The sequence below is a fragment of the Sebastes fasciatus genome, chromosome 20 (genome assembly GCF_043250625.1).
Source record: "Sebastes fasciatus isolate fSebFas1 chromosome 20, fSebFas1.pri, whole genome shotgun sequence".
NCBI lineage: Eukaryota > Metazoa > Chordata > Actinopteri > Perciformes > Sebastidae > Sebastes > Sebastes fasciatus.
This window is the reverse complement of record NC_133814.1, coordinates 19,939,657-19,967,640: the sequence shown is the minus strand read 5'-3', so window position 1 is coordinate 19,967,640 and position 27,984 is coordinate 19,939,657. Positions and strand designations below refer to the sequence as shown.

The 27,984-nt window shown below is 40.4% G+C and overlaps 1 protein-coding gene and 1 non-coding gene across 4 annotated transcripts in view; both read right to left on the bottom strand.

Annotated features, from left to right (window-relative positions):
* The window catches only part of ppm1bb (protein phosphatase, Mg2+/Mn2+ dependent, 1Bb), a 28,539-nt gene extending 10,576 nt beyond the window's left edge, over nt 1–17,963 (bottom strand). For 2 of the 3 annotated variants that reach the window (XM_074619647.1, XM_074619648.1), the window contains exons 1-2: nt 17,529–17,963; nt 3,361–4,203 (exon numbers count right to left, since the gene is read on the bottom strand). In XM_074619647.1, the coding sequence (XP_074475748.1) occupies nt 3,361–4,191 (831 nt within the window). In that variant the 5' untranslated portion in view covers nt 4,192–4,203; nt 17,529–17,963. The remainder of the gene's footprint in view (nt 1–3,360; nt 4,204–17,528) is intronic. The other variant, XM_074619649.1, reaches the window with a different exon arrangement.
* A 6,533-nt stretch (nt 17,964–24,496) lies between these two features.
* Nucleotides 24,497–24,590, bottom strand: trnai-uau (transfer RNA isoleucine (anticodon UAU)). Its single transcript has 2 exons — nt 24,553–24,590; nt 24,497–24,532 (listed from the first exon to the last, which is right to left on the bottom strand). It is a non-coding gene; the product is annotated as a tRNA-Ile (tRNA).
* Nucleotides 24,591–27,984: the final 3,394 nt, after the last annotated feature.

Below are 27,984 nucleotides of genomic sequence, written 5' to 3'. Positions count from 1 at the left end.
TCAAAGCTTTCCAGTACAAAGGTTTGCAGATGGTGCAAGCAAGTAAGGGATAATGTACAGCTAGCGGGTCAATGTTGTGAAATAAACCCCAACAGAGGTCTTGCATCGCCCTGAAGCGGTTTATTTCGCAACAATGATCCGCTAGCTGTACATTATCCCGCTTATCACACGGCTACTTACTTAAGAAATCAATAATTTGACACAAAAACGGTCCGCCACAGTCCGACATCAGAACTGTGTCCATAGCAACGGTCTGTTATACATAGCAACGGTCTGCTATAAAGAAATAACAGACCGTAGAACGCTGTGATTGATCAATCTGACCAATATTCAACAGAGCCGTGTAATAATGAATGAGAGTAGCTGGCAGCAACTATAGCCCGACCGATACGGGTATTAATTTGAGAGTTAAAAAAAAACTTTTGACACAACCTAAAATATAAATAAACATTTTCGATAAGGTTTCATTAAATTAGACTTTTACATGGTGACCAAGAAAAGTACTGGGCAGGACATACAGTCCAAAAACAATCTTGTCACTGTTTCAAAACACATCTTTGGCTTTTCTGTTCTTCAATTTCTTGTCATTTATCAGCTGACATTTATACGACGAGATCAATATATCTGCAATGTGCAAATATCGGCCGATATATCAGCATGGCCGATTTATAGGTGTGGCTTTATTACTCATGTTTTTACGATGTTGAAAGGTGGTCAAAATCTACTTTTCAGCATTTTTACAGATGGAGTTCCCTATGGAGGTGAGTGGGTTAGGGATGTCACGATACCAGAAATTTAGCAGTTGATACCAATATGAGTGAAATGCCTTGATTCGTGAAACCCAATTTGATACCACGGTAAACAAAAAAATAAACACTTTGAGCTACTGTTAGGAAGTGAAACAGATCATAATTCCATCTTTATTATCTATTTTATATTGCTGTGCTCCTTCAAACAACTGGATCAATTCAGGTTTCTCGCCAAAAACTACATTTTACAAGATTACATTTGAACACATCATGATAATGTTAGCATTTACCTTTGTCTCATTTTTACTGAATAGAGCTTGAACACATCATAAAGAAGCTCAATGCAACCTCCGTTAACGTTAGCTGTTAACAGCTAACGTTAACTAGCTCTCGACGTTAACTAGCTCTCAACGCTAACGTTAATTAGGTCTGTGCTGAAATCCTTCTGATTTCAACACAATTTGTTGTTCACAATTTAACATCATCAGGGAAAAAATAGGGTGTGTCGATAGAGTTTCCTGCGTCTTTTCGGATTTTAGCCATCATTCTCGAGTACCTGAGGTACTGTAGAAAACACGAGAATTTTGGCATCGACTTGGTACCGAAGTATTGCTTCTGTTGACATCCCTAGAGTGGGTCCCTGTTTTGTTTGAGCACATGGTTGATATAATACACAGACTTCACAATGTTTCACACTTCTACTGGTCTACAAATGGCAGTAACAGCGAAGATATGCAACAATGCGCCAGCGAATACAGGGAGGAAGAAGACTGTTAGGAAGTAAACATGAAGTAAACATGGATGTAAACAATCGGCTTTAAAAATGTTTTGTGAAGAAGGAATGTATTATTATTATAATATGTATTCAGCATGTTTGTTAGACCTCAAGGTGAATCAAGTCAGAATCTTGATTCTTACATGAATCGATTTTTCCCCACCCCTACTTGACAGCACGTTAATTGTCATTTTAAGGACGCACAGACAGTTACAGACAAGATAGAGCTCTGACCTTAAACCAGTGGATGGTCACCTTGTCATTACCTTGTAAAAGTCAAAGTGGTCAGAGTAACTTTCTGTAAGTGCACAGTGTCACATACATCACAAAAGGCAGCGGAGGAGATTTATGACAGCGTGTGGCTGTTACTTGAGATAACCCATCCAGTACGGTAAAAATAACTAGGCTGCTGTGCACTTGTTGGTTCTTGGAGTACTCGAGACACAAAATAGGTGATACATGGAAGGCAAAAGTCCAAGATGTGGAGCGGTGGATGAGTTCAGCGGAGGGAAAAAAGTGTTTCTTGCCAGGGACAGAATTGAAAGTAATAATATATTATTCATCATCTGATTTATAGGATCTCTAACTGTGAGATGTTAAGTTTTATTAAACAAACACAGTTCTCTATAACTTATTTCAGTATATTTAGTTACTATTTTGTATTAAGGATGTTAGTAAGGACCGGTTAATAAACTTGTGACAACTCCGGTGTTACCGATACACCGGACATTTTACAAGAAAAGATGACCCTCAATGTTGTGTGGCTGTGTGTCTGGCCTCATCGGTTGAGCTTTCGCTGCAGGGCCGCAGGTTTCCACCCAACGCTGCTGTGCCGTGTACACCGGCTGTGACCGCTCCGTCCTCGGAACGGCGATTGACTCATTAACGTTATGGATCCCTTATGGTACATGTCCACAGGATTCGTACTTTCCACGTTTCCATTCATTGTCTAGGTTAACAGCCGTACAATGCATTCTGGTAGCGTAGCGTTGCATTTCGACAGATGGACCGCTCCTCATTTGCATAAAGTTGAGGTCTAGGCTACTTTATGCAAATCAGGGGCGTCCGGCGCGATTCGCCGCCTCTGGAAATTCCAGAAAAATGTTTAAACGTACCATTGTCGATCTAAAATGAACTACGGCAAGCCTATTTGGCTATTATATTATTAGTACGAAAATACATTTGTTCTTTTCTTAATTCTAAGAATTAGAGGCAAGACTGGTGAAAAATGCATTTGATAAGCAGAATCAGAATTGATGGAAACCAAACAATAATAAAACCTCATTATCACCCACTTTATCAATAAGGGATGCTAATTTAAAAAAAAATTCTAACCAATAACAGACCCTCATTAACCGATCATTAACCATTAACCGACAAGATAGGTGCATCGCATGCAGAGGTGCTATTTTTAGTGCCTAACAAGCTGTCCAGTTGCAACGGAAAGCTGATGCATAAACAGTTAAACAGCAGCAGTGTATGCGCAAAATGACCCATCTGGGAGAGTCACTGTGGCAGCCATGATGCTGCCACAGTGACGCTGTATTGTCACAGTAAGTCTCCACCGCATTATTTAGTTTAGCTGCGAGGTTGTCAGCTGTGTGTCTGCCCGTTTACTTAATTCTTAATATTTCTTTTAACCGATCGGTTAAAATTCTTAATGTCGGTTAACAGTTAAACGGTTAATTATTAACATCTCTATTATCAATTCATTAGTCAAAGCAAATACTTAACAGCTTTAACTATTCATTTGTGTCACAGTACCCAGGATGACCAGGCAAATAACATTTCATATATTTTTCCAACATACATCATACGTGAGACATAAAAGCTTACCTTATGCAGACAGGTGTCCACCACTGAGTTACAGACCTTCTCCAGGTCATCACACACCAGGAGTCGTGAGCGGACAAATTCACACAGCTCCTCGTTGGACATGACATCCCAGATTCCATCACACGCCAGCACCACAAACTCGTCTCCTTCGGCCGCCCGCTCCAACACACACACCTCGGGCTCGGGGCTCACCAGCTGCTCCGTGGGGCCCTTACCATCCACACATTTGTAGTCGTAGTCCCCCAGGGCCCGGGACACAGCCAGGGAGCCGTTTACCCTCTGGATCATGACTGAGCCGCCAGCGTTCTGGATGCGCTCCTTTTCACGGGGGTTGCAGGGCTTGTGGTCCTGGGTGGAGAAGCCCACCTTGGTGTCTCGACTCAGCACGGCCCGCGAGTCGCCGCAGTTAATGAAGTAGAGGTGGGTCGGGCTGAGCAACACGCACACGGCCGTTGATCCGCTGCGGTCCAGGCCCTGCCGCAGGTCAGAGAAGCTGCGCATGTACTCGTCAATGTTCAGGAAGCCCGAGCGGATGCCGTCCTTCACGCCCTCCACGGAGCCGGATCCTGAACTGAAGTCGGCCCCTCCTGACAAGATGTGTTCCAGCAAGTGGCCGGAGCAGTAGTTGGCCACCCGGGAGCCTGCATGGCCATCGTAGACTGCAAAGAAGGACCAGTCGGTGAGTCCATGGGGGAGGCCCACCACAGCTGTGTGGGCGTCCTCCATCTCCACCCGCCAGCCCTGCATGGAGCTCAGGCCATAACGCAGCCCATTGCCCTCGCCGTGGGCACTATGCTTCTCCGTCTTCGGCTTGTCCAGGAATGCACCCATTGCTGCCTATAGCTGGAGATCAACCAAGGAAAGAGAAGAAAGAAACATAAAATTAAGACTACACCATCACCAGCAAGGACAAAAGAAAATAATCTATCCCTCACTAAGCCCCTCGTCCATTACCTTCGGCCTTGAAGGTAATGATTGGATGGGCTACCAATCTGTCTGCTTGCACTCTTTGTGCGCCACCAGAGTCTTCCATAAGCTACTACCCTGACAGCTGTGAGTACTTACAATACTCATGTTCACGTTCATTATGATATGTTTATGTCCGTAATGATAATTTGGAGGGAGGCTTTGGAGAAAGACCTGCAGCAACAGACTGTCAGTGTTGCCGACTTGGAGACTTTCTTTCTAGATTTAGGGATTTTTGGAGATAGTTAGCAAATAATGCTGCTTGCTACTTTCATTGGAAAACAGTGGCAACACTGGGCTGGGTTTTTCGGTTGGATCATTTTTAAAAATTTAGTGTACTCTTGCTAATTTCTCAAGATCGCGGACCCTGCCTTTAATGGTGTTAGTTATCGTGACTGTAGAAATAAGAATAAGAAATAATAAGGAAGCATTTCCATAATACTGTAGTTATCTTGATTTTGTTTTCCATTCATGATTTACATAAATTGACATAATGAACAATCAAGAAAAAATTTATTTATTGCCTATCATAGGTCAACAATGTACAGCTCATTTTTCTAATTCAATGTTTACAACATTACACATGTGAGTGAGGCAAAACTCCTTTTGTCAGATCACTTAATATTTTATAGTTGGTAGAATAAATCCCTCTGTAAATCAGCAGTTTTTTGGTGTCAGTAGTTCAGTAGGCTGCTTTATACTGTGATTACAGAGTGCTTTTAATTACTCAGTGGATGTTGAGAACCAGAGATCCTGACAACAAGACAAAGATAGCAGAGGAGGAACTACAGAGCTGACGATTACACCGCAGCAGCAGTAAAGCTTCTTTGAGCACACACAACCTCTTTCACTCTGAACACAGGTTAACTAATACTATTAGTTAACTTGTTGGAAGAATACAGAGTGTGACATTACTAATCAGCAGGGTGTGAGACTCTAACCTGCTACGAGCTGAATGGGAAGTGCTCAGTTGTTGTTCTTTCTCTCTACCATGAACTGATCACAGTTTGGATATGGATGCTGATGCAGCCAAGCAGCATCTTTGGTCAGTTAGTGGCCATTCTGAGTGAATATAGTGTGCTAAAACAATTCATGGGGCTGTGTTGGTTCAGGTACTGGTGAGACAATAAAATGCAATCCCAGAAGTCCAGTTTTAGTAACAGATCTATGCGTTTGAAGGCTTATCAGGTGCCAAAACACTCTGCATCACAGCGGCTTATAATAGAGCTGCAACAATGAATCGATTAGTTGTCAACTATTAAATTAATCGCCAACTATTTTGATAATCTATTAAACAGTTTGAGTAATTTTTTAAGAAAGAAAAAAAAGTCTAACTTCTCTGATTTCAGCTTCTTAAATGTGGATATTTTCTGGTTTCTTTACTCTATGACAGTAAACTGAAAGTTTGAGTTGTGGACAAAAGAAGACATTTGAAGACGTCATCTTGGGCTTTGGGAAACACTGATCGAGTTCTCCCGATACCATACCAGTATTGGAAATGTGTCCGATACTGCCCAAAATTTGGTATCAGCGAGTACGCCAGTCTACGCACCATTCCGATACCATAATTTATTAACCCAGAAAAAAAATCAAATCAAATCAATCATTCAATTCTTCTTAGCCGCTCCAAATCAGTAGCTTTCATTGCGCTGTCGATGGCTGCCTCTGGCAACTACTGTTTTAGAGCAGCAAAGAAGAACTGATTGCAGGTAATCAGTCACGTGACAATAGTAAACAACAATGCATGTATTACTATTTTTTAATTCAGGTATTAAAATATCAATAAGATAGATTATAAATAATAAAAGATAAAGAAAATAGATCATAGGTGAATACATTTTTCCCACCCCTTGTGTCAACCTTAAAATGTTTGGCTGGATTTAAATTTAAAATAAGAACTTAAAATATTTTACCTGCTTCTACTACAGGAAATGAAAAGGCACTAAAAATTGCAATTGACATTTTTGTTTGTAATTTACTAGCAACTGTACCTGTAACTGTACCTGAAGACACAAGCAGCACCTCACGCTCAACTGCCTTCTGCCATATCTTTGGCATTTTTGACCTGTGCTATACTTTCCCATAATACCAATCAATTCTGACCTAAATGTCAGCAGCTGCTGCCGATGGAGCTACTTACAGTATGTATTGCTTGGCTGGTGTTGCGCTCATGAGATCTTGAAATCAATAAAAATCGAAAGCGCCCTGAGCACGTTTTTTTTTCTTCTTCAACATATTGATTTCCCGCTCTGTATCACCTCCCACATGAGCGCACACACGGCATGACAGGCATGTGCCCAAAAAAGGCTGGTACATGCAAGGAGTGACTACAGCTGGTTTCAGAGGAACGTGTATGTGTGTGCATGTTTGTGTCTGCTCTGCGCATGTGTGTGCAGACAGTGTCATAGTCTATGTGCGAGAAAAAAGACGCTCTATAAATACGCCAGGCCGGTTTAGATTTCATGTCCAGGGTGGGGCAGTGGGCCACGCCATTCACATTTCTATTGCTTTTCTGCTACATGATTGTATCAACAGGATTCCCTCTATCGAGCTCCCACCACCACCTACTGCCGCTCATATGTCGCCTGTTATGTTCATGTATGGTAAGAAAATGTGTTCACACATGTGTGTGTGTGAGAGAAAGAGAAATCTGTTATGTTCACCAGCAGTGATTCTCTCTAAAAATAAAACAAACACACTGCCATCGCCTAGCAACCACCCACCCTGCAGGGCAAACATCCAGGCTAAGCTTCATTCAGCGACATCCCCCTCTCTATGTCTCTCTCTCTCTCTCACTCGCTCTAAAAACACACACACACTCAGCCGCCTGGTAGAGAGAGGAAAGGGGAGTTGCATCATCCATCCATTAAAGCAGTCGCAGCAGCCAGACCCTGAAAAGGAGACATGCAGACTGCGAGAACACATGCAGATACTATGAGATTTCTCTGGCTAACAATGGTACAACACACTGCTGGCAAACACACACAGAAACCCCCAGAAAACACCTCCACTGAGACATCAGACTGAAACCAGGAACTCTCAACCACTTAACCCCCTCAAAACTGCTGTCACCCGTGCTGTAACCACAGGTCGAAACCAACACCCCCTCATGCTAAGACGCACATGTCTGCCAAAAACCACTGGCTACGAAGAGGGAAGTGGAAGGTCGGGGATTACATAATGCTGCAGAGAGCCTGAGCCGCTCTGAGAGCAGGCACACTCTCACAAAACAGTTAAGCAAGGTACAGCTTCCACCACTATCCATGTGTACACATCAATAAATATTAGGGGTGGGAAAACAAATCTATTCACTTATGTATCGATTTTGAAATCGATTTTTAAAGCCAGAATCAATATATTTGCTTCATTTGAGTCTATGTGGAGGTAGAAGTACGTTACCACTTTTATTGTTGTAGTCTGAGTAACGTGACGTCATATCCATTCCGTATCAGTCAACCAAAACAAACTGCAGCCGGATCACAACGAGGAAGTATAAAACGGCAGAGAGTCTGCGTGGATACGACCTGCACCCTCACATATTAAATCCACAGTGGTAAACACTACACATACAGTAAAGTATGGAAACACTTTGGGTTTCACACATTGCCAGGAAAAGCAGAGTTTGGTGGGAAAGTATAAAGTAAGAGCCACAAGCCTCTGCTCCATAAAATTAATTTAACTTTATTGTTTCACTTGCTGAGTAGGCTTACCGACAAAGGACCGACCATGAACCACTAAAGACCGAACAATGTGGTCACACGGGGCAACAGTGAGCCGCCGCCCCACTGCCCTCTCCTGGCTTCGTACTACATACGTTTCCAGGCCGAAATTGCTTGTTTCCAATTTTTATTAAAGGGAAACTTTGCGGATTTTAAACCGGTTTTGTATCGTTGCAATGTGTGTGGTATGTGCAAATGAAAGATGTCCGGCTTCCCTCCCTGTTACAGGTGCCCGGAGATCCCCACTCCGTAACACAGAGGGCATTGGGCACATACCACCCACATTGCAATGATACAAAGCGGCAAAATTTCACTTTAAAATGATGCATTTCCTCTGATTGCAAGGCAAGGAATCACAGAGTTTGATTATTTAAATCATAAACTAGCAAATAGGCTCATTTCTACAGTTTAGTTAGCTATTACACATAGCACTTTTCACATCTGTGGAGGACAGAAGCAGTATGTTATTTTTGTGTCTTAACCAATATCACACTCGTCCTTTGAGACTGAGTAACCCCCACATTTACTCAGACTACCTGAAAAAATTTAAGTAAGTTCATGGACTCAATGGTCTTTAACACCAAATCCTTACATGGGAATAATTTAAAATCAAAAAGGAGCACACTGGATATGAATGATAACACAATATGAACTCTAAAAACATGCAAAAGAATACAATGACTGTGGTAACTACGCTATATTGTGCTGGTCCAACTAGAGATGTGTCCTGGTGAAATGGACCCAAACCAGGGGCTGCATTCCCAAAGAATTGGCTGAACCTGCTTCTCCTCTCGAAATTAGTCTCACAGACTAAATTGATGCAATCGGGTAATTTGTCTCAACTTGTTAGCTCAAAATTGTTCAAATTTATCAACCAGATGTTGCCCTAAAATGACTCAACAATGTGGTAAATATCAGCAAAGAAAGTTCCATGATACTTGAGTCGACGGTACGAGTAACGATAACATATCATCGCAACTCATACCAGCTAGATAACTAGCAAACTGTAGGCCTACCAAGTATCCATAACATTTGTTTGCAACATCCCGTGATTATCAACATATCCAGTCTATGTGAAGGACTCAGTGACTGAGGACCACATGAATGAAAATACCTGATAAATATGACAATCATGTGATATTCCCCCATATTTACAAGGTGAGGAGGACCACGCGAATGCACCATTAAGCTAACCAACCCAGAGTGGATTGTAGGATAGTGAGCGAGGACTGCAGAGGATACACCGGGTCACATTTCACAGCCGCATTTGGAGAAGCCTCCGGAGTGGGACAGCCTCGTCAAACTGTTATGACGTATTCAGTCTTGAAATACGGACTTTGGAGCAGGCAACACTGAACTGGGACACTGCTCATATTGTGCAATTGGTCCCCTGTGTGACAGTAATGACTTCGAAAGCCACACCTTCCTATTGTGTCTGTTCACACACACACACACACCTGAAATTCATTAGTGTTACATATTTAACTCTGCCTTTTTATCTTTTAACTGCTGAAACCAAATTAACCTATACTCTGACCTTGAATCCCTTTTTACGTTTCTTTTATTACACACAGAACAAAGGTGCACAGCTCCAACATGCAGCACTTCAACACACTTTATTGACCCTCCATTTCTTCATCTCCCCTTTGTGCACTAATCTGCTGCAGAGTGCTTCCAAGGTCGAACATACAATTCCTGGATCATGCGAGTCAACGGAAATCACTTCTTACAACTTGCTCTCATGCATTTCTTTCCTTTTAAAGTTGATACGATTTTTACTTCAAGAGTAGGCATGGGTCTTTAAGGTATTGACCGAAACAACCCGGTACCAAGTAGTAATGAAACTTCTCCAGTCAAACGATACCTGCAATTGACCCTTTTTATGCCCATATCTAGAATAAGATTTCCTCGCAGCCAATCACAGCGAGCGTTCTTTGATTTATTGCGATTGGCCCACTCCCTCAGCAGCCACAACCCATACAGCTGGAATTGCCTGCCTGCACATGGTTCTGAACAAGGAGATGTCTGAGCCGGCAGCTAGCAGCTAAAGGTGCTTACAGCACTAACAAACAGCTGGTAGAGCTAACACTTAACCAGGGGGAAACCAGAGGGTGGCCGTTGCGCTTCCGCGACAATGCGGCCCCGCAACCATGGGTCAGGGGACGGCATTATCAGCGGTAATCGCTATAAGAGCACTGTGCAGTGCAGCGGCGATTAGCTAGCCATTGGGACAAACACAGCTTCCATTCACATAATGGTAGCGAATGATATTGGTATCGCTTGTAAGCATAAAGCTTGCGGGTAAAAAGTGACACTTGACATGTGTAATGGTGTTTTCGAAACTAGGTTGACATTGGTAAACAACAACTTAGGCTGCATTCACACCATAGCAGGCATTGCGGCGAAAACGCCAGTCCTCCCTTTCTTTTGAATGTGGGTAGCGCATTTGGGCTGTAGCGGTGGGGACCGCAGAGGATGCTGAAAAAAATGCAGCAGCGAAAAGTCAAATTTTGGATAAACGAAACCCAATGTCACACTGCGGTGGCCAATCACGTAATCGGCGATCATTGGAATATTCAAATCAAATGGGTGTCACTCAAGTCCCCCAGGAAGAGCGCCGAATGCAGCCTTACAACTAAGTTAAGCTCTCAAAGTCTGACATGAACCACATAAAGGGATTATTTTTTGATTAATTAGTTATTTATTCAGTCTGTGACATAGTGTAAAAGGCCCATCACAAGGTCTGAGACTCGTTGACATCTTCAAATGTCTTGTTTTGTCTTATCAAAACTTCAAAACCTACATGTATTTAATTTCAAATAACATAAAACACAGAAAAGGAGCATAACTTCATATTTGAGAGGCTAGAATCAGACAACTACAGCCATGGGAGCAGTTTCCTAAAACCAAGAGCACCTTCCTTCACAAGTGACTTACAAACTAAAACAAAGATAAACATACTATCAAGAAACCCAGCCAAGTCTGTTAATCATCACAAAGTGTAAATAACATAATATAAAGATTAGAGAACAGGTATAAATAAACCACTGCCATACATATGAGCCGTATGGCAACTACTGATCGACCTATTATCTTCTCAATTGATTGTTTGGTCTATAAAATGTCAGCAAATTGTGAAAATGGCGGTCACAAGTTCTCAGACTCCGTGGTGATGTCTCTAAATATCTTATTTGTCTGACCAACAGTCAAAAACACAAAGATATTTAGTTTACCACACAGTTTGCAGTAGGCCATATGGCAATTTCGATAAAATTGTGATGAGTTGTGCAGCCCTAAATCAAAATAGTACTTGCCAATTAATTTCCCATCAATCGACGACTTGATTAATCAATAATCGTTGCAGCTCTACCATTCATGATCCATCGCCTATCTATTTTGGATGCGTTTTTTAAAAAAAAAGAGGATTTCCCCCCCCTAAATTTGTCCAAATAACATGACCCCAGCACAAAGCTACAGCACTTAATATCAGTGCACCAACATTGATGGCAAATATACACCCGTTACCCCAATGCAATATTTAATATTCCAAGATTATTTCATCAGTGAAATCAGTACGAAAAAAGCACATCTGTATGGCTCAATGGTAAAAGTTACCTACTGTAGTTGCCTTCATGTTGTCTTACCCTAACTGAATAACATACATAAGCAAATGAGAAAGCTGCAGTCCAACTGATTAACTCCACTGAAAATTGTAAGACAAGCTTGTCACAGTGAGATTTATCAAACCAGTGCAAATTCTTCCCTATTATGGAGGACCAATGTGGGTTCCTATATTGATTTACATTGTTTAAAAGCCCCTTGTGACACCTAAAGCTCCGTCAGTGCAGAGCCAAGACCTTTAAGATCAGTCAAACTCTAAAACAAGCTTGTTGACTGTCTAAATCTCCTCTGACACTGCGTTTCATCTGCTCCTCAGTCTCTACACAGTGACTGCTGACTCAGATAAGATTATCAGCTATTGAACTCCTCCCGTATCTGGCTGGCAGGGCACAAGCCCAACACCAAGTGATGTCATGTGCTGGTCACCTGTTCACCTTATCGCAATCTGATATACTGGAGAAGGTGAGCAGGGTGGCTGCTAGGCTACATTTCAACTCTGCACAATACAAAATTGATGATGAAATGTGAATGTATCATAAGCTTTAGTAGGTAAGGCTTAGATGACAAATCTCTGCAATATAGCAGGGCAATTTAGAATGGCTTAATCATCATTCTCAAACTGTGAAGGTAATAAAATGAGATAGCAAAGTCAGTCTGCTCACACACACACACCTCGTCACATGGGAAGTCAAGAGCTTCACTTTCAACGTAAAATCTTAGCGAACATTTTCTTTGCCATGGAATCAGGAGACAGGCATCAGACATTGGAGTAGGGCTGGGACGATACACCTTTCTCCTTTATTTAACACTAGACCATGGGGAAAAGTTAAATCCTACACTTCCAATCACTGTTCATTGTCAGGCTTTATTAAATTTTTTTCCAGCAACCCAAAAATCAAAGAATAAAACAATTTCCCTCACAAAATAGTAGTATTTTCTTTTTAATATATAAAGGACATGTAATGTTTTATACTTCTGGTGAATATAATCCAATCAATCTTATTTCCAAGTATGTATTTTGTATATATAGTTCCCTTTGTTAACACCTTATTTTGAAAAACGGACGTAGTCACACGTGTATACTCCTGCCAATTTCGCCAAGTCTCTCGCCAGCTCTCCCGTCAGCTCCATTCTCTTTATACATCCATGGTCAGCTCCATCGGGGCCATTTGAATGCATTTAACATAAATGTCAGTATATGGGTGCTCTACAGTTGTAGCGTCGGCCGATTTGACTGGAGATGGAGATGGAGATGCGAGTGACGGGTGGCTTGACCACACGTTATCGCAATACGATAACGTTTCCTGTCCATGACAGAGTTAGCATGCAGCTTTAGCCATGATGTCTTGTTCTGCTTTTCCTGGCAATGTGTGGAACTCAAAGTGTTTCCATACTTTACTATATGTGTAGTGTTTACCACGTTGGATTTAAAATGTGAGGGTGCAGGTCGTATCCTCCGCCGTTTTCAACTTTTTCGTTTCGGCTCGCTGCGGCCGACTGCGGTTTGTTTTGGTTGACGGATACGGAATGGATATGACGTCACAATACTCAGACTACAACAATAAAAGCGGTAACTTCCTTCTACCTCCACATAAACTCGAATGAAGCAAATATATCAATTCTGGCATTAAAAATCTATTTAGAAGTCGCAAAAGAAATTGCGCTACTTAGGTGAATCTATTTTTTTTCTCCACCCCTACATTGGAGGAGTACTCTTTGCATTGCTGGTGGGCTGTCTTCTCATTAATAAGGAAAGCTTGTCATTTTGAAAGCGTAAGGGGAAACCCTTGCTTGGACTGAGGCAATCTGGGAATAAGCCCTGACTGCATGAAAACTTCCAGAAATTCCTGTTGCAATATTACAAAAAATAAAAATAAATACTAGAGATGATTGATAGGTTTACTGATCTGAGTTGAAGCAAAGGGTGACTTACTGATCTGATCACATCACAAACAATTTTGGGAAATATCTATGAAGAGAACAGTATGCAAGGTTCAAGAAGTTAGTAGCAGGAGTCAGCATCTCACCGCTCAAAACAAGAAAACAACAACCCGAATTCAATGGCCACTTTTATTAATATATCATGAATTATAAAAGAGTCTTGGGGTTATAGTTGATCGCATGTGCTCATATAGGACTGACCTGTACTGCTGTATATCTAAAGCAAAGTTAGGAGTTACCAACCAAGCCCATGTTTACAGTCAGGGCAAATGCTGCTGCCCTGTGCCTATGGACCTGCCCCTCCTTAATAAAGCCTGGAATATAAGCAATATATAGAAAATATTACAAAGGCTTAAACATATGTGGTTGACAGTCAACAGCTATATTATGTTTATGTAAACTGAGGCATTAATCACTTTGAACCTGCCAGTTAACAAGCAACACAATGAATTTATTTATTTATATATGTTTAGTTTGAGTTTTAATCACTTGTTATAGTTGATTTATTTGACAGTTTTTCAGTTCCACAATACCAACTGAGTGTTATAAAAAAAAAAAAGCAGTTATGCTATTTATTGTTATATACCTAAGTATACAAGTACATATTGTATATTTTGGATGCTCCCACACTGCCAGACAAAACGCTGCGCTAAACGCCCCAATGCCTGATTAGGTATCAATGCAGCCTCACAACTAAGTTAGGCTCTCAAAGTCTGACATGTACCACATGAAGGGAAAGGCAATTAGGTCTGCAACTAATGATCATATTCATTATCAATATTATTTTTTGATTAATTATTTATTTATTTAGTCTCTGACATAGTGTAAAAGGCCCATCACAAAGTCTGACAGTCATTGACATCTTCAAATGTCTTGTTTTGTCTTATCAAAACTTCCAAAACCAACATGTATTTAATTTCAAATAACATAAAACACATAAAAGGAGCAGGACTTCATATTTGAGAGGCTAGAATCAGTAAACTACAGCCATGGGAGCAGTTTCCTAAAACCAAGAGCACCTTCCTTCACAAGTGGGGGTAAATAATGAGTAGTAGGCAGTGCTGTTGAAACTTGACTGGTTATAAACACCTTACCAGCTTGTGACTAACATTATCTGCTTAGATTACATTTCATGTGTACTGACTGACTGATTTCACAGGCTTCAACAAAAGCCTGTAAAAACAGGGGCTTGTGGTTATAATTACCCCTCTAAGGTCACTGCATACAAACAACAGAACATACAGTAGCAATCCACAACTGGCACTGCATGTTTTGTTTGACACATAATTGACGGTTAAACTCTGGACGTTAACATCGCTACTTGTTTAAATTAATGGCAGTTTGTGGCTTGCGTGCTTATTTAAATATAATGTTATATCGTTAGAAATACCATTAAAATAATACAAAGACTTATGCGGTTGACAGTGAACCGCTATATTATGTTTATGTCAACTGAAGCATTAATCACTTTGAACCTGACACCTTACATGACCAGTTAACAAGCAACACAATGATCAACTAAACCAGTTGTAGCCAATTATTTATTTATATATGTTTAGTTTGAGTTTTAATCACTTGTTATCGTTGATTTATTTTTGACAGTTTTTCAGTTCCACAATACCAACTAAGTGTTGTAAAAAAAAAAAAGCAGTTATGCTATTTATTGTTATATACCTTAGTATACAAGTACATATTATATATTTTGGGGTAAATAATGAGTAGTAGGTGTTAGAGCAGTGCTTGTTGTCGCAGTGAAACATGACTGGGTATAAACACCTTACCAGCTTGTGACTAACATTATCTGCTTAGATTACATTTCATGTGTACTGACTGATTTCACAGGCTTCAATAAAAGATACTAAACGTAAAAAAAACGGGGGCTTGTGGTTATAATTACCGCTCTAAGGTCACACTGCATACACACAACAGAACATACAGTAGCTACCCACAACTGGCACTGCATGTTTTGTTTGTTTGACACATTATTGACGGTTAACTCTGGACGTTAACATCGCTACTTGTTTATTAATAATAATAATAATAATAATAATAAATTGTACCTATATAACGCCTTTCAGAAACCCAAGGTTGCTTTACAAAGGGGGCACACAAAACCATACTAATAAATAACACAGAGGAGAAACTATAGCTAAGTAATTAAAAGAGTGATATGTAGGAAGAGTTCTATAAATGAATGGCAGTTTGTGGCTGTGTTTGTTTAAATATAATATTATATCTTTAAAAAATACCATTACACTGCCAAAAGCTTAGATTGCATTTCATGTGTACTGACTGATTTCACAGGCTTCAACAAAGACCTAAAACACTTGGGCTTGTGGTTATAATTACCCCTCTAAGGTCACACTGCATACACACAACTGAACATACAGAACATACAGTAGCTATCCACAACTGGCACTGCATGTTTTGTTTAGACACATATTGACGGTTAACTCTGGACATTAACATCGCTACTTGTTTACATTAATGGCAGTTTGTGGCTGTGTTGTTGTTTAAATATAATATAAACACCATTACTCTAAGCCAAAAGCTAACATCACAAAGCTAACACCCCATATGACAAAGTCCTCTAAGCTGTCATTAGCTAGTGGAGCTAGATTAGCTACCATGGGACCAGACTAAACACTGGGAGGCCAACGTGTCGTGTTTTGACTGTTATAACATTACTTTAAAAAATGTGCTTCATTCAGAATTAGCTCACCAAGTGTTGCATTGTAGTCAAGTTACTTTGAAACGTCACATGATAGGTCAGGTTTTATTTTGACAAGTCTGTTTGAACACTTATGTTGTGTTGTTATTGCACAACAACACAATTTATGTTGCATGAAACCAACTGACTGTTTTTGGAAATTTCTGTGTTAAATACCAATCCACTGACCACATGCAACTCCACTCCATTCCCACTTTAACACTGCTCCCCTCTACAGAAAGGCCTAGTTTACTAGTGTGTTGATGTGAGCTAATGTTAGCTAGCAGCGTTCAGTTTTTATGCACCAAATATCTGGAACAAGCTCCCAGAAACCTGCAGGACCAACTACAACCCTTCTAAATCAAAGCTTCAAACTTTCCTGTTTGCTGCTGCCTTTTATTAAACCAGATAATGATCTTATACTGCACTAGAGCTTTTACTCTTGTGTGTTATATTCTATTATAGCTTTTATTTTTAGCTTGTTTTTATTTTCTAATCTTTAATGTTTTTTATAACTGTTTTAATTATGTCTTAATGTTCTTTTGCACTTTGTCGCAATATTCTTGAATGTTTTATGTAAAGCACTTTGAATTGTCCTGATGCTGAAATGTGCTCTACAAATAAAGCTGCCTTGCCTTCAGTTAGCCAGCTGCTAATGTTAGCAGCTAGCTAATGTTAGCCAGCTGCTAATGTTAGCCACCTGCTAACGTTAGCTAGCTGCTAATGTTAGCCAACTGCTAATGTTAGCCAGCTGCTAATGTTAGCTATCTGCTAATGTTAGCCAACTGCTAATGTTAGCCACCTGATAATGTTAGCCACCTGATAATGTTAGCCAACTGCTAATGTTAGCCAGCTGCTAATGTTAGCCACCTGATAATGTTAGCCACCTGCTAATGTTAGCCACCTGATAACATTAACTAGCAGCTAACATTAGCAGCTGCTAACATTAGCAGTTGGCTAACATTAGCTAGCTGCTAACATTAACTAGCTGCTAACATTAGCTAGCTGCTAACATTAACTAGCTGCTAACATTAGCTAGCTGCTAACATTAACTAGCTGCTAATGTTAGCTGTCTGCTAACATTAACTAGCTGCTAACATTAGCAGCTAGTTAATGTCAGCTAGCTGCTAATGCTAACGGCTAACGTTAACTTACCAGCTTGTCAAACTGAAGCTAATGACGTTAGCTCAACATGCTAACATGCTACTTACGTTTTCCTGCTGTTGCGACTGTAGATCCAATCTTGATGCTCTGCTGGATGTCTGCTTTAGTGTGTGAAGAGATAAGTCTACGGAGCTAACGTTAGCTAGCTAAGCTATGTAATGTTGTTATCTTATTTAACAGATAATAATAATAATACTAATAATAATGATGTAGATGTTGTTCCTCAGATGAGCGGTGATAAGTCCTCTCTCGGTGGTTCCCTGCTTGGACAGCGTTGATTTCTACGCATGTTTGACGCCAGTTTCTTCTCTTCTCACACTAAAAATGACTATTCCGATGGTTCCCAAAACAGATATGGACCCTGAGAGAAGTGGTTGTATTATAAAACACTAGATTAATCTCTCAGTTTCTGCTGTTGAAAGAGGCCAACACAGAGCAGAGCTATCCTTCGACTTTGGGGTGCTGAACAAGAGGAGGTGTTATTTTTGGCATCTGCTCGCTGATTGGTTGCAACGTCAGGGGCGAAACGGCCGCTGATTGGCTGATTCTGCCTGTCAATCAGCTCTGCCCCCCTGTCCCAAAGCTGCACTCTCATTGGTCTGTTACTGAAAGTTCCTATGATGCACTCGATCTGGAGGGTGTGCTCGTAATTATTTTGGCGTACGCCGAAAGCAAGTCTGGATAGGCGGGGTTAGATAGATAGATAGATAGATAGATAGATAGATAGATAGATAGATAGATAGATAGATAGATAGATAGATAGATAGATAGATAGATAGATAGATAGATAGATAGAAAGTAACTTTATTGATGCCGAGGGAAATTCAAGTTTCCAGCATCACAGTTCCATAGTGCAAAACATGTTAATAAAAAACCAACAGAAGGAAGAATTGTTCCATTTTACTGTTATTCATTAGAAATTATGCTATTTTAAGATATTTCACATAACTATTGGATTCAAGATTCAAGAGATTCAAGAGTTTTATTTGCCATTTGCACCTATAAGTACATTGGAATTCTGAGCAATTTACACCGAGTCAGCTTTAAGAAAAGAAAAAAGGTAGAAAAGGCACAAGGTAATTACAGTACAAAATAAGTAGCACATTCAACTCAACACAATAAATAAATAAATTATTAAAATATAAAACGCCCTCTGTGTACACAATAAATAAACTAAACTACCCTCTGCATAGGAACGATACCCCCAGAATACAAATATACAGTATATATATATATATATATATATATATATATATATATATGCTCCATGACCACGTTAAAAGAACTTGTAGCTCACAAAAATATTTAAAAAAAGAAATAATTCATATATTTCAGACAATTACGCAGCGGAAGGCAGCATATTGCACAGCATTACAGTCCATTCAGTTCAGGTGTACTGTGTTTCAATAATGGTATGGAGGTGAGGTGTGGGGTATTTGTGTCCCTCTTTAATGTCTTTAATGTCAGTTGTGAAATAAAAGCGTTCAACGCCACAGCGGGAGTTGATTGACCACAACCTGGCGTCCAGGACTCAAAATATAAATAAAATCACAGGTGGCACAGTTAATATTGAAATACATTAACATCCTAATCTTCTATAATGTTCGGAGGTCACCTCAAATATGTGTGTCTCTAAGTAGACTTGGCTCATACTGCCAAGTATACAGAAAAGTCTAAGTAGACTTGGCTCATACTGACAAGTATACAGAAAAGTCTAAGTAGACTTGGCTCATACTAAAAGGAAACTTAATTTACACTTGATCATTGATTCTGTTGCGTTATTGTGCGACACATGTCAGTTCAGAATCCAGTTAGGTGGTACAGGTAAAGCCACAGTGGCACAACGCACATCTGCCTTAATGCAGACTGACACTGTACCCAAGGCTGGATTATTACCAATGGGCACAATGAGGAACTTCCCTCTGGGGGAAGTGTGAACAGATAGTATTTCAGCATAGTAAAACTGTACATATTGAACAGAGACTGGGAGGAACGGGGGGGTTAATATGAGGACAGCAGCTCATTTTTACCCCGGGGCCACTTAGCAGGTTAATGACTGTACCTGCAACAGACTTCAGTTTGTTGTCTTCTCTTTCGTGGCACCATATACAGCAGCAGACTGTCTGTTTGGGAGGTAAAATAGGAAACAATAAGGACGTTTTTCATGGAAATGAAAGATGTCAAACCTTAAAATGGGTCAAGGATCTGCAGTGAGTCTGGTGGTTCCCCAAAGGACACCATTAGTACATGTTTTACATGAGCTCTGCCTGCTCTTGTAGTGAGAGATATCAGTCTCATTTGCAAGAAAGTCAGCTCCTTGTTTTCAGTTAATCTATGTAGCTGATTTTTTAAAAGATGTTTTGGGGGCATTATATGTCTTTATTAGTGAGTCAACAGCGGAGAGATGACACAAAAAGGCCTCTGTATGATTCAAACAAGCTTGTCAGATCATCTAACAGAATCAGAAGGTTTTAATCCAATGTCTGTTTCAGGAGTCTCAAACAAACACTGGACATTTAACCAGGAGTGTTTTGTTTTGTAAGTTACGTTAGTGACATTTATCACGTGTTGATCGTCACATGTTTTTTAGTGACGGTTGTGACATGTTTTCCGTACTTATGTTACGTTGTTTCCATAGGTATTTTACTTAGTTTACATACTTGATTTAAGCCCAACCATGATGTTTTTCCTAAACCTAAGTAAGTGGTTTTCTTGCCTAAACCTAACTGCAGACGTTTGCGTGGCGTATAAATGACACGTGAAAAGCGGCGTACAAATGACATGCACGAAAAGGCTAAAATGCGTATTCATGACATGGCGGAATGTCTGTGTAATGTTGTGGTATTTATACGCCTTCCTGTGAGACTGGGTTGCACCGTACAGCTGAGTGCAACGCCATGACTGCCTTCGTACAATTCATCGCGTCGAGACGACCGCAGCACGCAAAAGACGCAGAGTTCTTCTATCAGAGTGAGGTGCAGCTGGGAGCAGGCTACGACCTTCACATGAGGCCTTTTAAGAACAGGTAGAAACACTTTCAGGTAGGTTCTTATCAAGTATACTGAACCCTTTAATCTGCAGCAGTATAAGGGCTTATTTAGAAATCGAATAACAAAGACGTGCAAAGAAATAAAATGTAGGTTGGAGTGAATGAAACTGGGATGGGGAGATTAAAGCATAAACATGAGTATAAGTGTGTGTATAAAGATGTTTAGTTAGATAGTGGATCAGTGGATCAGTGTGTGTGTGTGTGTGTGAGGGGAAAGCAGGGCTTATCCGCTGTCATTTTGTGTTCCTCCCTCAGGATTAGACTTGTGTCTTATTAATGAAAAACTCATCAGATATCAGAACAGTTCCCTGAGGAACCAAGCAGGGTTATGAGACACAGGTCAGATTAAGACCCTGTCTGTGTGCGTGTGTGCGTGTGTGTGTGTGTGTGAGCATGTTACATGCAGATAGAGGGTGTGAGTGAGTCGCAGAGTGGTATTTAATTTTCCAAGATGGGGGGATTATCACTGGCAGAATTTGATCATTCTGCTCTGATCAGGATGTTCAATCGCAGCTTATCCCAAATATTAAACTCTCAGTCTTTTGTCCCCTTTCCCCTCAATCCCTCACACACACACACACACACACACACACACACAGACACACACATTTCCACACGTACAGACCACAGGCGCAGTGTGCGTTGGTTCAGGGGGCTCACTGAACCCCATAGTGACCGTAACCAAAAACGAATGTAGGGATTTAAATATGATCTATATTTTGTATTATTATAATTTATTGAAAAGATGAATAATATCGACCTTTTAGTGTCTTCTTATTGACAGAATAAAAAAACTAACTAGATAACTAATAATATTTATTACATGGCTGTGTTGAATACTCGATTCTGATCAATCACGGCGTTCTGCGGTCTGTTATTTCTTTATAGCAGACCGTTGCTATGTATAAAAGACCGTTGCTGTGTATAACAGACCGTTGCTATGTATAACAGACCGTTGCTATGTATAACTGACCGTTGCTATGTATAGCAGATAGCAGACCGTTGCTATGGGCGCAGTTCTGATGTCGGACTCTGGCGTACCGTTTTTGTTAAATTATTGATTTCTTCAGGAAGTAGCCGTGTATTAAGCGGTATAATGTACATTGTTGTGAAATAAACCCCTTCAGGGCAATGACAGATGTTTCTTTCGCAACAATGACCGGCTCACTGTACATTATCCCTCACTTGTGGTCTTTTTTTGTGGATTTTGTCGCTCGCACGTGAACCTTAAAGTTGCACCCATGGTACAGACGCTTGCGCCACTCCAACTGCCGAGCCTCTCATTGAGTAAAGTGGCCCGCTGAGCCTACTGTCAGGCTGGTGTGTGTGTGTGTGTGATTGTTCAGCCACCTGGTCACCTCAGGGGATGGGTGAGGAGGAGGAGGAGGAGGAGGAGGAGGAGGAGGAGGAGGAGGAGGAGGAGGAGGAGGAGGAGGAGGAGAAGGAGGAGGAGTTGTGTGGTGGGGTCTCTGGTGGGGCGAAGCTAGGCTTTAGCGTCTTATGGTAGAGTAAATTAAAAAACTGTTTTTGTCTAATCCGGAGCCCCAAGAACAAGTGGCACACACTCCAAAATCTGATCCCTCGTGTTACATGGATCTGGATGAGCTTACACACACACACACACACACACACACACACACACACACACACACACACACACACACACGCTACAACATTCCCTCAAATGATATGCACACATGCACTTACATGCATACATACACACATATTCCCTGCTGCTAAATACTCTGTGATTGTGTCCCAGGCCGGATAGAGAGGAGGGAGGGAGGTATGAGGCCCTGATCTGCACTCTCATTTTCAGCCTGGAGATCTGCAGCCGGGACATCTGGGTCACATCATTACTGCAATCTTCTGCTTGTTCATTCCCAGCTTTAAAGGGCTTAGAGTGACAGACCTGCACACAAACATCCACACACAGCACACACACTCACATCCAAGGAACACAGATATACAACATGTAACAGTCGAGTACAGTGATAAGTTGTTCTTGTCATAAAAATAAATAGTGAAAGTGCATAAGGGTTTAGAACATTATGATAGAAGTATATGAAGAGCATCTCTATTATGTCTCATAAGTTGTTGCAGCAATTTTTGGGTTGATACCATTTGTTACATGAATTTACTGCTAAATTTAACCATTTTTTACCACTTGAGAATCAATAAAAATGATCAATAATCCCTCCAAAATACCACATTAAGACACCAAGCCCTTGAGGAAAACCATAGTAAAAGCCATGCTGTGATTTGGTATAAAAAAACTTTTGACTTTTGGAGTTTTCTGCAAGCATTGCATTTTCCGGCGATTAGATGGCGAGCGCTTCTGTTTTGGAAATTGCTCAGAAACCCCCTTATTGTGAATCTACCTAGGGAAGCCATCCATCCTCTGCATGCTCTAGGTCTGTAGTTTGTGGCTGCAAAGTTTCATGAGGCTGTGATTATCCTAGAGGTCATCACAGGTCATTTTATACAGTGAGGTCAAATAAAAAAAAAATGGTCTCACTAAAGTGAAATGGCTCCTATGGAGACTAACATCAGCACACATGAATACAATTGGGCTCATTGGATCCACAAGAATCTAAGCTTTACAGTGATACCCAATTTATGTAATTCAAAAACTGTTTAAGGACCCCAGTATGCAGAAATATTAAAATACACCATTTTAGAATAGGTGAAAATAACACATTTATACTGCATTCAAAAAACTGCATGTGATTATCATAAAGTGGGCATGTCTTTTCATTTTTCATTCACATATCTTGAGGTCAAAGGTCAAAGGTGGGCTAGTGACACACCTCTACAGCTAGATAACCATGTTTAGAGCTACAGGAGTTGTGGACTGAGTCCTCTGCTGCAGTTGCACCTCCCTCTAGTGGTGAAAATACGGTTTTACAACAGAGTATCAGTCCAACTGTCAGCTGGCAGAGGGCGTTGTTCCACAACACACCTGAGAGGATGGAGGGAGACGGACTAGAGGTACCAAGAGCACCTTTTTCTTAATTAATTATTGAATTAATTGTATGGAATTTTTTTAAAAATATATGGCTTTGCTGTGTTTGTATTCATATTGTCCAATATGAAAAATCCAAGACAGTTTGTCTGTAGTTTATTATGATTATCATGCAGCTAAAATGTGTTATGTTACAAGTGGTTCATGATTTAACTGACAATATATTTAGCACATTTATACTTTATCCTTCCCCTAAGTAATATAGTTCTAGACATTATTATTATTATTATTATTATTATTATTTATTTATTTATTTATTTAGTTACCTATTTAGTTATCTATTTATTTATTTTGTATTATTATTATTATTATTATTATTATGTTTATTTTATTTTATTGTATTATTTTAAATCCTGTTATGTTAATATGTTACACTGCTTTGTTACATTATACTGTATACTATAGTATAATTTAGTAGTACGATAGTTCTATATAGCCTACCTCTTATCATTTATTTTTCCTATTTATCTGTACTTGTTTCTGTCTTTGAGCTGCTGCTTCTCCTATCTTACTTTACTTTACTTTATGAATTATAGAATATGTAAATTTATTTATGTATTGAATGATGTCCAGTAGGTAAACATCACATCAGTACATTCCATCTAAACATGGGAAGTAATAAGCCAGTGTAGTACTGTGATAAAGGTGTATTTAGAGCAGTGCTGTGATAATGGTGCATTTAGAGCAGTACAGTGATAAAGATGTATTTAGAGCAGTATTGTGGTAAAGGTGTATTTAGAGCAGTACAGTATTAAAGGTGTATTTAGAGCAGTATTGTGGTAATGGTGTATTTAGAGCAGTAAGTGTACCTGAATATACCACAGCTGTTTCAGATGGGGTGTTTTACAGTATGACGTCATTACTGCACAGTACAGGAAGTCCCCTCTCATCTGACGGGTTTACCTCATCATGGTTCACCAGGTGAGTTAATCTAAAAACTCTGCTCCAGGTGAGGCTCGAACTCACAACCTCGGCATCGCTCTGCTGCATACTGTCATATAAGTACCGCGCGCTAACCGATTGCGCCACTGGAGCTTCGGCGGTTACCGGGCAGGAAGTCGCTTTAAGAAAGACACCAGCGACTGTGGTGCACAAACATCTTCTTATTTAGTTTATTTTAATTATTATTTAGTGTAATGTTTGTTGTGGAGAGCGTTAAACATGATGGAGAGACCGGGAGGAGAGAACTCACCGTGAGGCAGGTTGGTGGTCACTCACAGTCCAGCAGACACCGGGCTGCGTTCAAGTCCCTCTCACAAAGCTCCGACTTCTTAGTTTCAACAGGAGTAATTTTGACATGTGTTTTTTTTCTTGTTTCGAAAAACAAACATTTCAATAATTTTCCGTGATAATAATAATAATAATAATAATAATAATAATAATAATAATAATAATAATAATAATATAAATAAATAGATAACTCACTGCCGCTTATACTGTGTATATATATATATATATATATATATATATGTATATATATATATATATATATATATATATATATATATACACAGTATATATATATATATATATTATATAATATATATACGCTGTTCAGTCTCAGACTCCAAATCAAACTACACGGAAGCACCAAAACCGCAAAGTTATATCTAGTGAAGCCCGTCTGTTAAACAGTGTTGGCCGCGGTCGGAGGACGCGGGGGAGACCGTAGCTTTGGTCTCCAGGGCCGGAGTCTCTGCTGTACTCTGCTCCTCTACTCCGCTGCCTGCCCGCTTGACTTCACTCACACATCTCGCTCGTTCTCGCTCTTTCGCTCCACTCTTACGTGCATGCATGCACAGTACACGCTGCAGGAGAGTTAGTAGCTCTGAGAATATCTAGTATATGTACAGTGGACGTTTGTGCAGAAATAAATGCTGCAGCTCCTCCAGACCAACTGAGGTTTCCCGTGTCTTGTGAAGTGACGGGGCTCCGCAGTGAGAGCCGTATCGTCTCCGACCAAAACTCCGGTGTCTCCCCTGTTCCCTCCGGCCACGGTCGGGAGGCTGAAGCAGGAAAAGCCAACACTAGGATCAGCATTGATTCATGGAGAGACCTTCGTCTGGTCAGCTAACATTACTGCCAAGCAGGTGAAATATGGTGTGATATTGTGGTTTTAGCTGACGTGTGTCGCCTCCCTGTTTTGAACGATTCTCGTTCATGTCCATGTAGACTAGAGCGAGCACAAGCGCGATCAACACAATGCTGACTTTCGTTGACTTAACGGCCACAGGTGTCGCTGTTAACAAGGAATTCTGATTCTTACAAATAGTCCCTTTAACATAAATTATTTGCAGATTATAAGAGTTATAGATTTGTTAGATTAGAATGTAATTTATGAACTATTATATAATAGATTTAAAAAATTGAGTATTATATGTTTAACTATATAAGTTTTTTGTATTTACAAAAATTATATCATGATTTAAATGAATGAATTTTAAATTTTTTCATGGAACCCACTTTGAGAACCGCTGGTATAGAAGCAAAAACCCACAGCAGTTGCAACAGTTGACTGTGGTCATGTTATTAAAGTTGCACACACATATACACACAGTGAAGTAGCTTGAGGCAGGCTGTATGCTTCCAAGAACATGATTTATATCCAGAGAGGACTCCTCATTCTTCATCACTGTGTCAAATTACCATAATTTCTGGGGGTATTTTACGACATCCACGGTGTGCACCAGGCCTCATCTATTACACCCCCCGAAGAGCAACACAAAGAGAGGCAGAGAGACGGAGTAGGTGGCTGGGAGACAAGGCAGCCTGTCAGGATGTAACACCAAATGACTCACTCCGACTGGAGGGACACCATAATCCAGCATTGAGTTGTTGCTTTATTATTATTGTTTTCAGCATATTCATAATTCAACACATGACACAGGAAACACTAACATAAACATTCTGAATGAAAGAGAAGAAATCATCAGCGGAGGCTCTTCGCCTCAAAGACATGCGGCGGCGATGCCAGTTTTAAAAACTCATAATGAAACACACCTGAAGGCTGGATGGGCAACATTTTGAGGCAACGCCCTCTGGCAACATGGGGATTACAGAGAGAGAGAGAGAGGTCTGAAAACAGGATGAACTTGACTGTTGGCTTTAAACAATGATGAAGAAATATTAGCAAACAGCTGCTGGCAAAGTTTTTGCCTCAAAATGTCACCACAGCCTTGAGGAAAATATGACACATCCATGCCCTTTTTCTGTTGCAAAGGAAGTGCTTTAGTACCCATGTTAGGGCTAGGTAGGTACAGTCGGCCATAGAAATAGGATGAGTAGATTTACAGTGCTTTAATGAGATATACAATATATTATACACCGGCTCGTGAGGGAGGCTGTTTGACTCTATTTCTTTGCCTTGGTTTATTTTCAGACCTGCAGATTTGTCATGAACGACTGACAGCTTTTAGAGTTATTTGTGAAATAAAAGTCTCACCATTCTTCAACACCAGCTCCAGCTCGTTGATTTATAACCTCGAGAAAAAGTTGCAGGTAAAACACAATTCAAAGCAGCCGTTCTTTTTTTTTTTTGAAAAAGAGAAGACTGCTAATTCATTCTTCGTATAGTGCATTTTCTTTTTAGCGTCAGCGTTGGACATTTGCCTCTTCTCCAATGATACAAGAACCCCACAAATGCAATAGAGAGGCGAAGTCCCGCCCCCTCCGATGGACCACCGTGGGACCTTATTTCAGAAAAAAATACGTAGTCAATGGCGGGAGACAAATATTTTTTTGATCCTGTTTGAATTGCGCCATGAATCGTACATGTGATGTTTGTCAATTTAAAAGAACATTTTGCATCAGGCTGTGCAAATACGTAATTAGAAAGACAACAACATCGTAGCGTCAGAGAGAGAGACGTCACTGACACGACTTTTGGGTGTGTCGTCTTTCTAATTACGTATTTTCACAGTTTCAACAGTTTTACGACAAATTGCGACTTTCTTGACTTGCAAAATTATGTTTTAAATTGACAAACATCATATGTGTGATTCATGGAGGATTTCAAACAGTATCAAAAAACTATTTGTCTCTCTCCGTTGACTACCGTTAATATACCATATTTTTTATGAAATAAGGTCCCATAATGGTCCACACCAGACTTGGCCTCTCTATCCCACCCCCCCACCCCGTCCTGATCCAGCCCCATGCCCCCTCCCCAACCAAAATAACTTTATACAAACTGATAAAACTTCACAACAATTCACCATCAACACAAAAAAGTCACACTGTCGTTATGTCCATCCATAGAACGGTCAACATCCCCTCGCTCTCTCATGTGTTGTTGGCATGATCACACCCACACACTCACACCCACACACTCACACACACACACACACACCCACACACACACACATACATACATACATACACGCACACACTCTGCCACACACTTGCATGCACCCAGATACAGTATTTACAC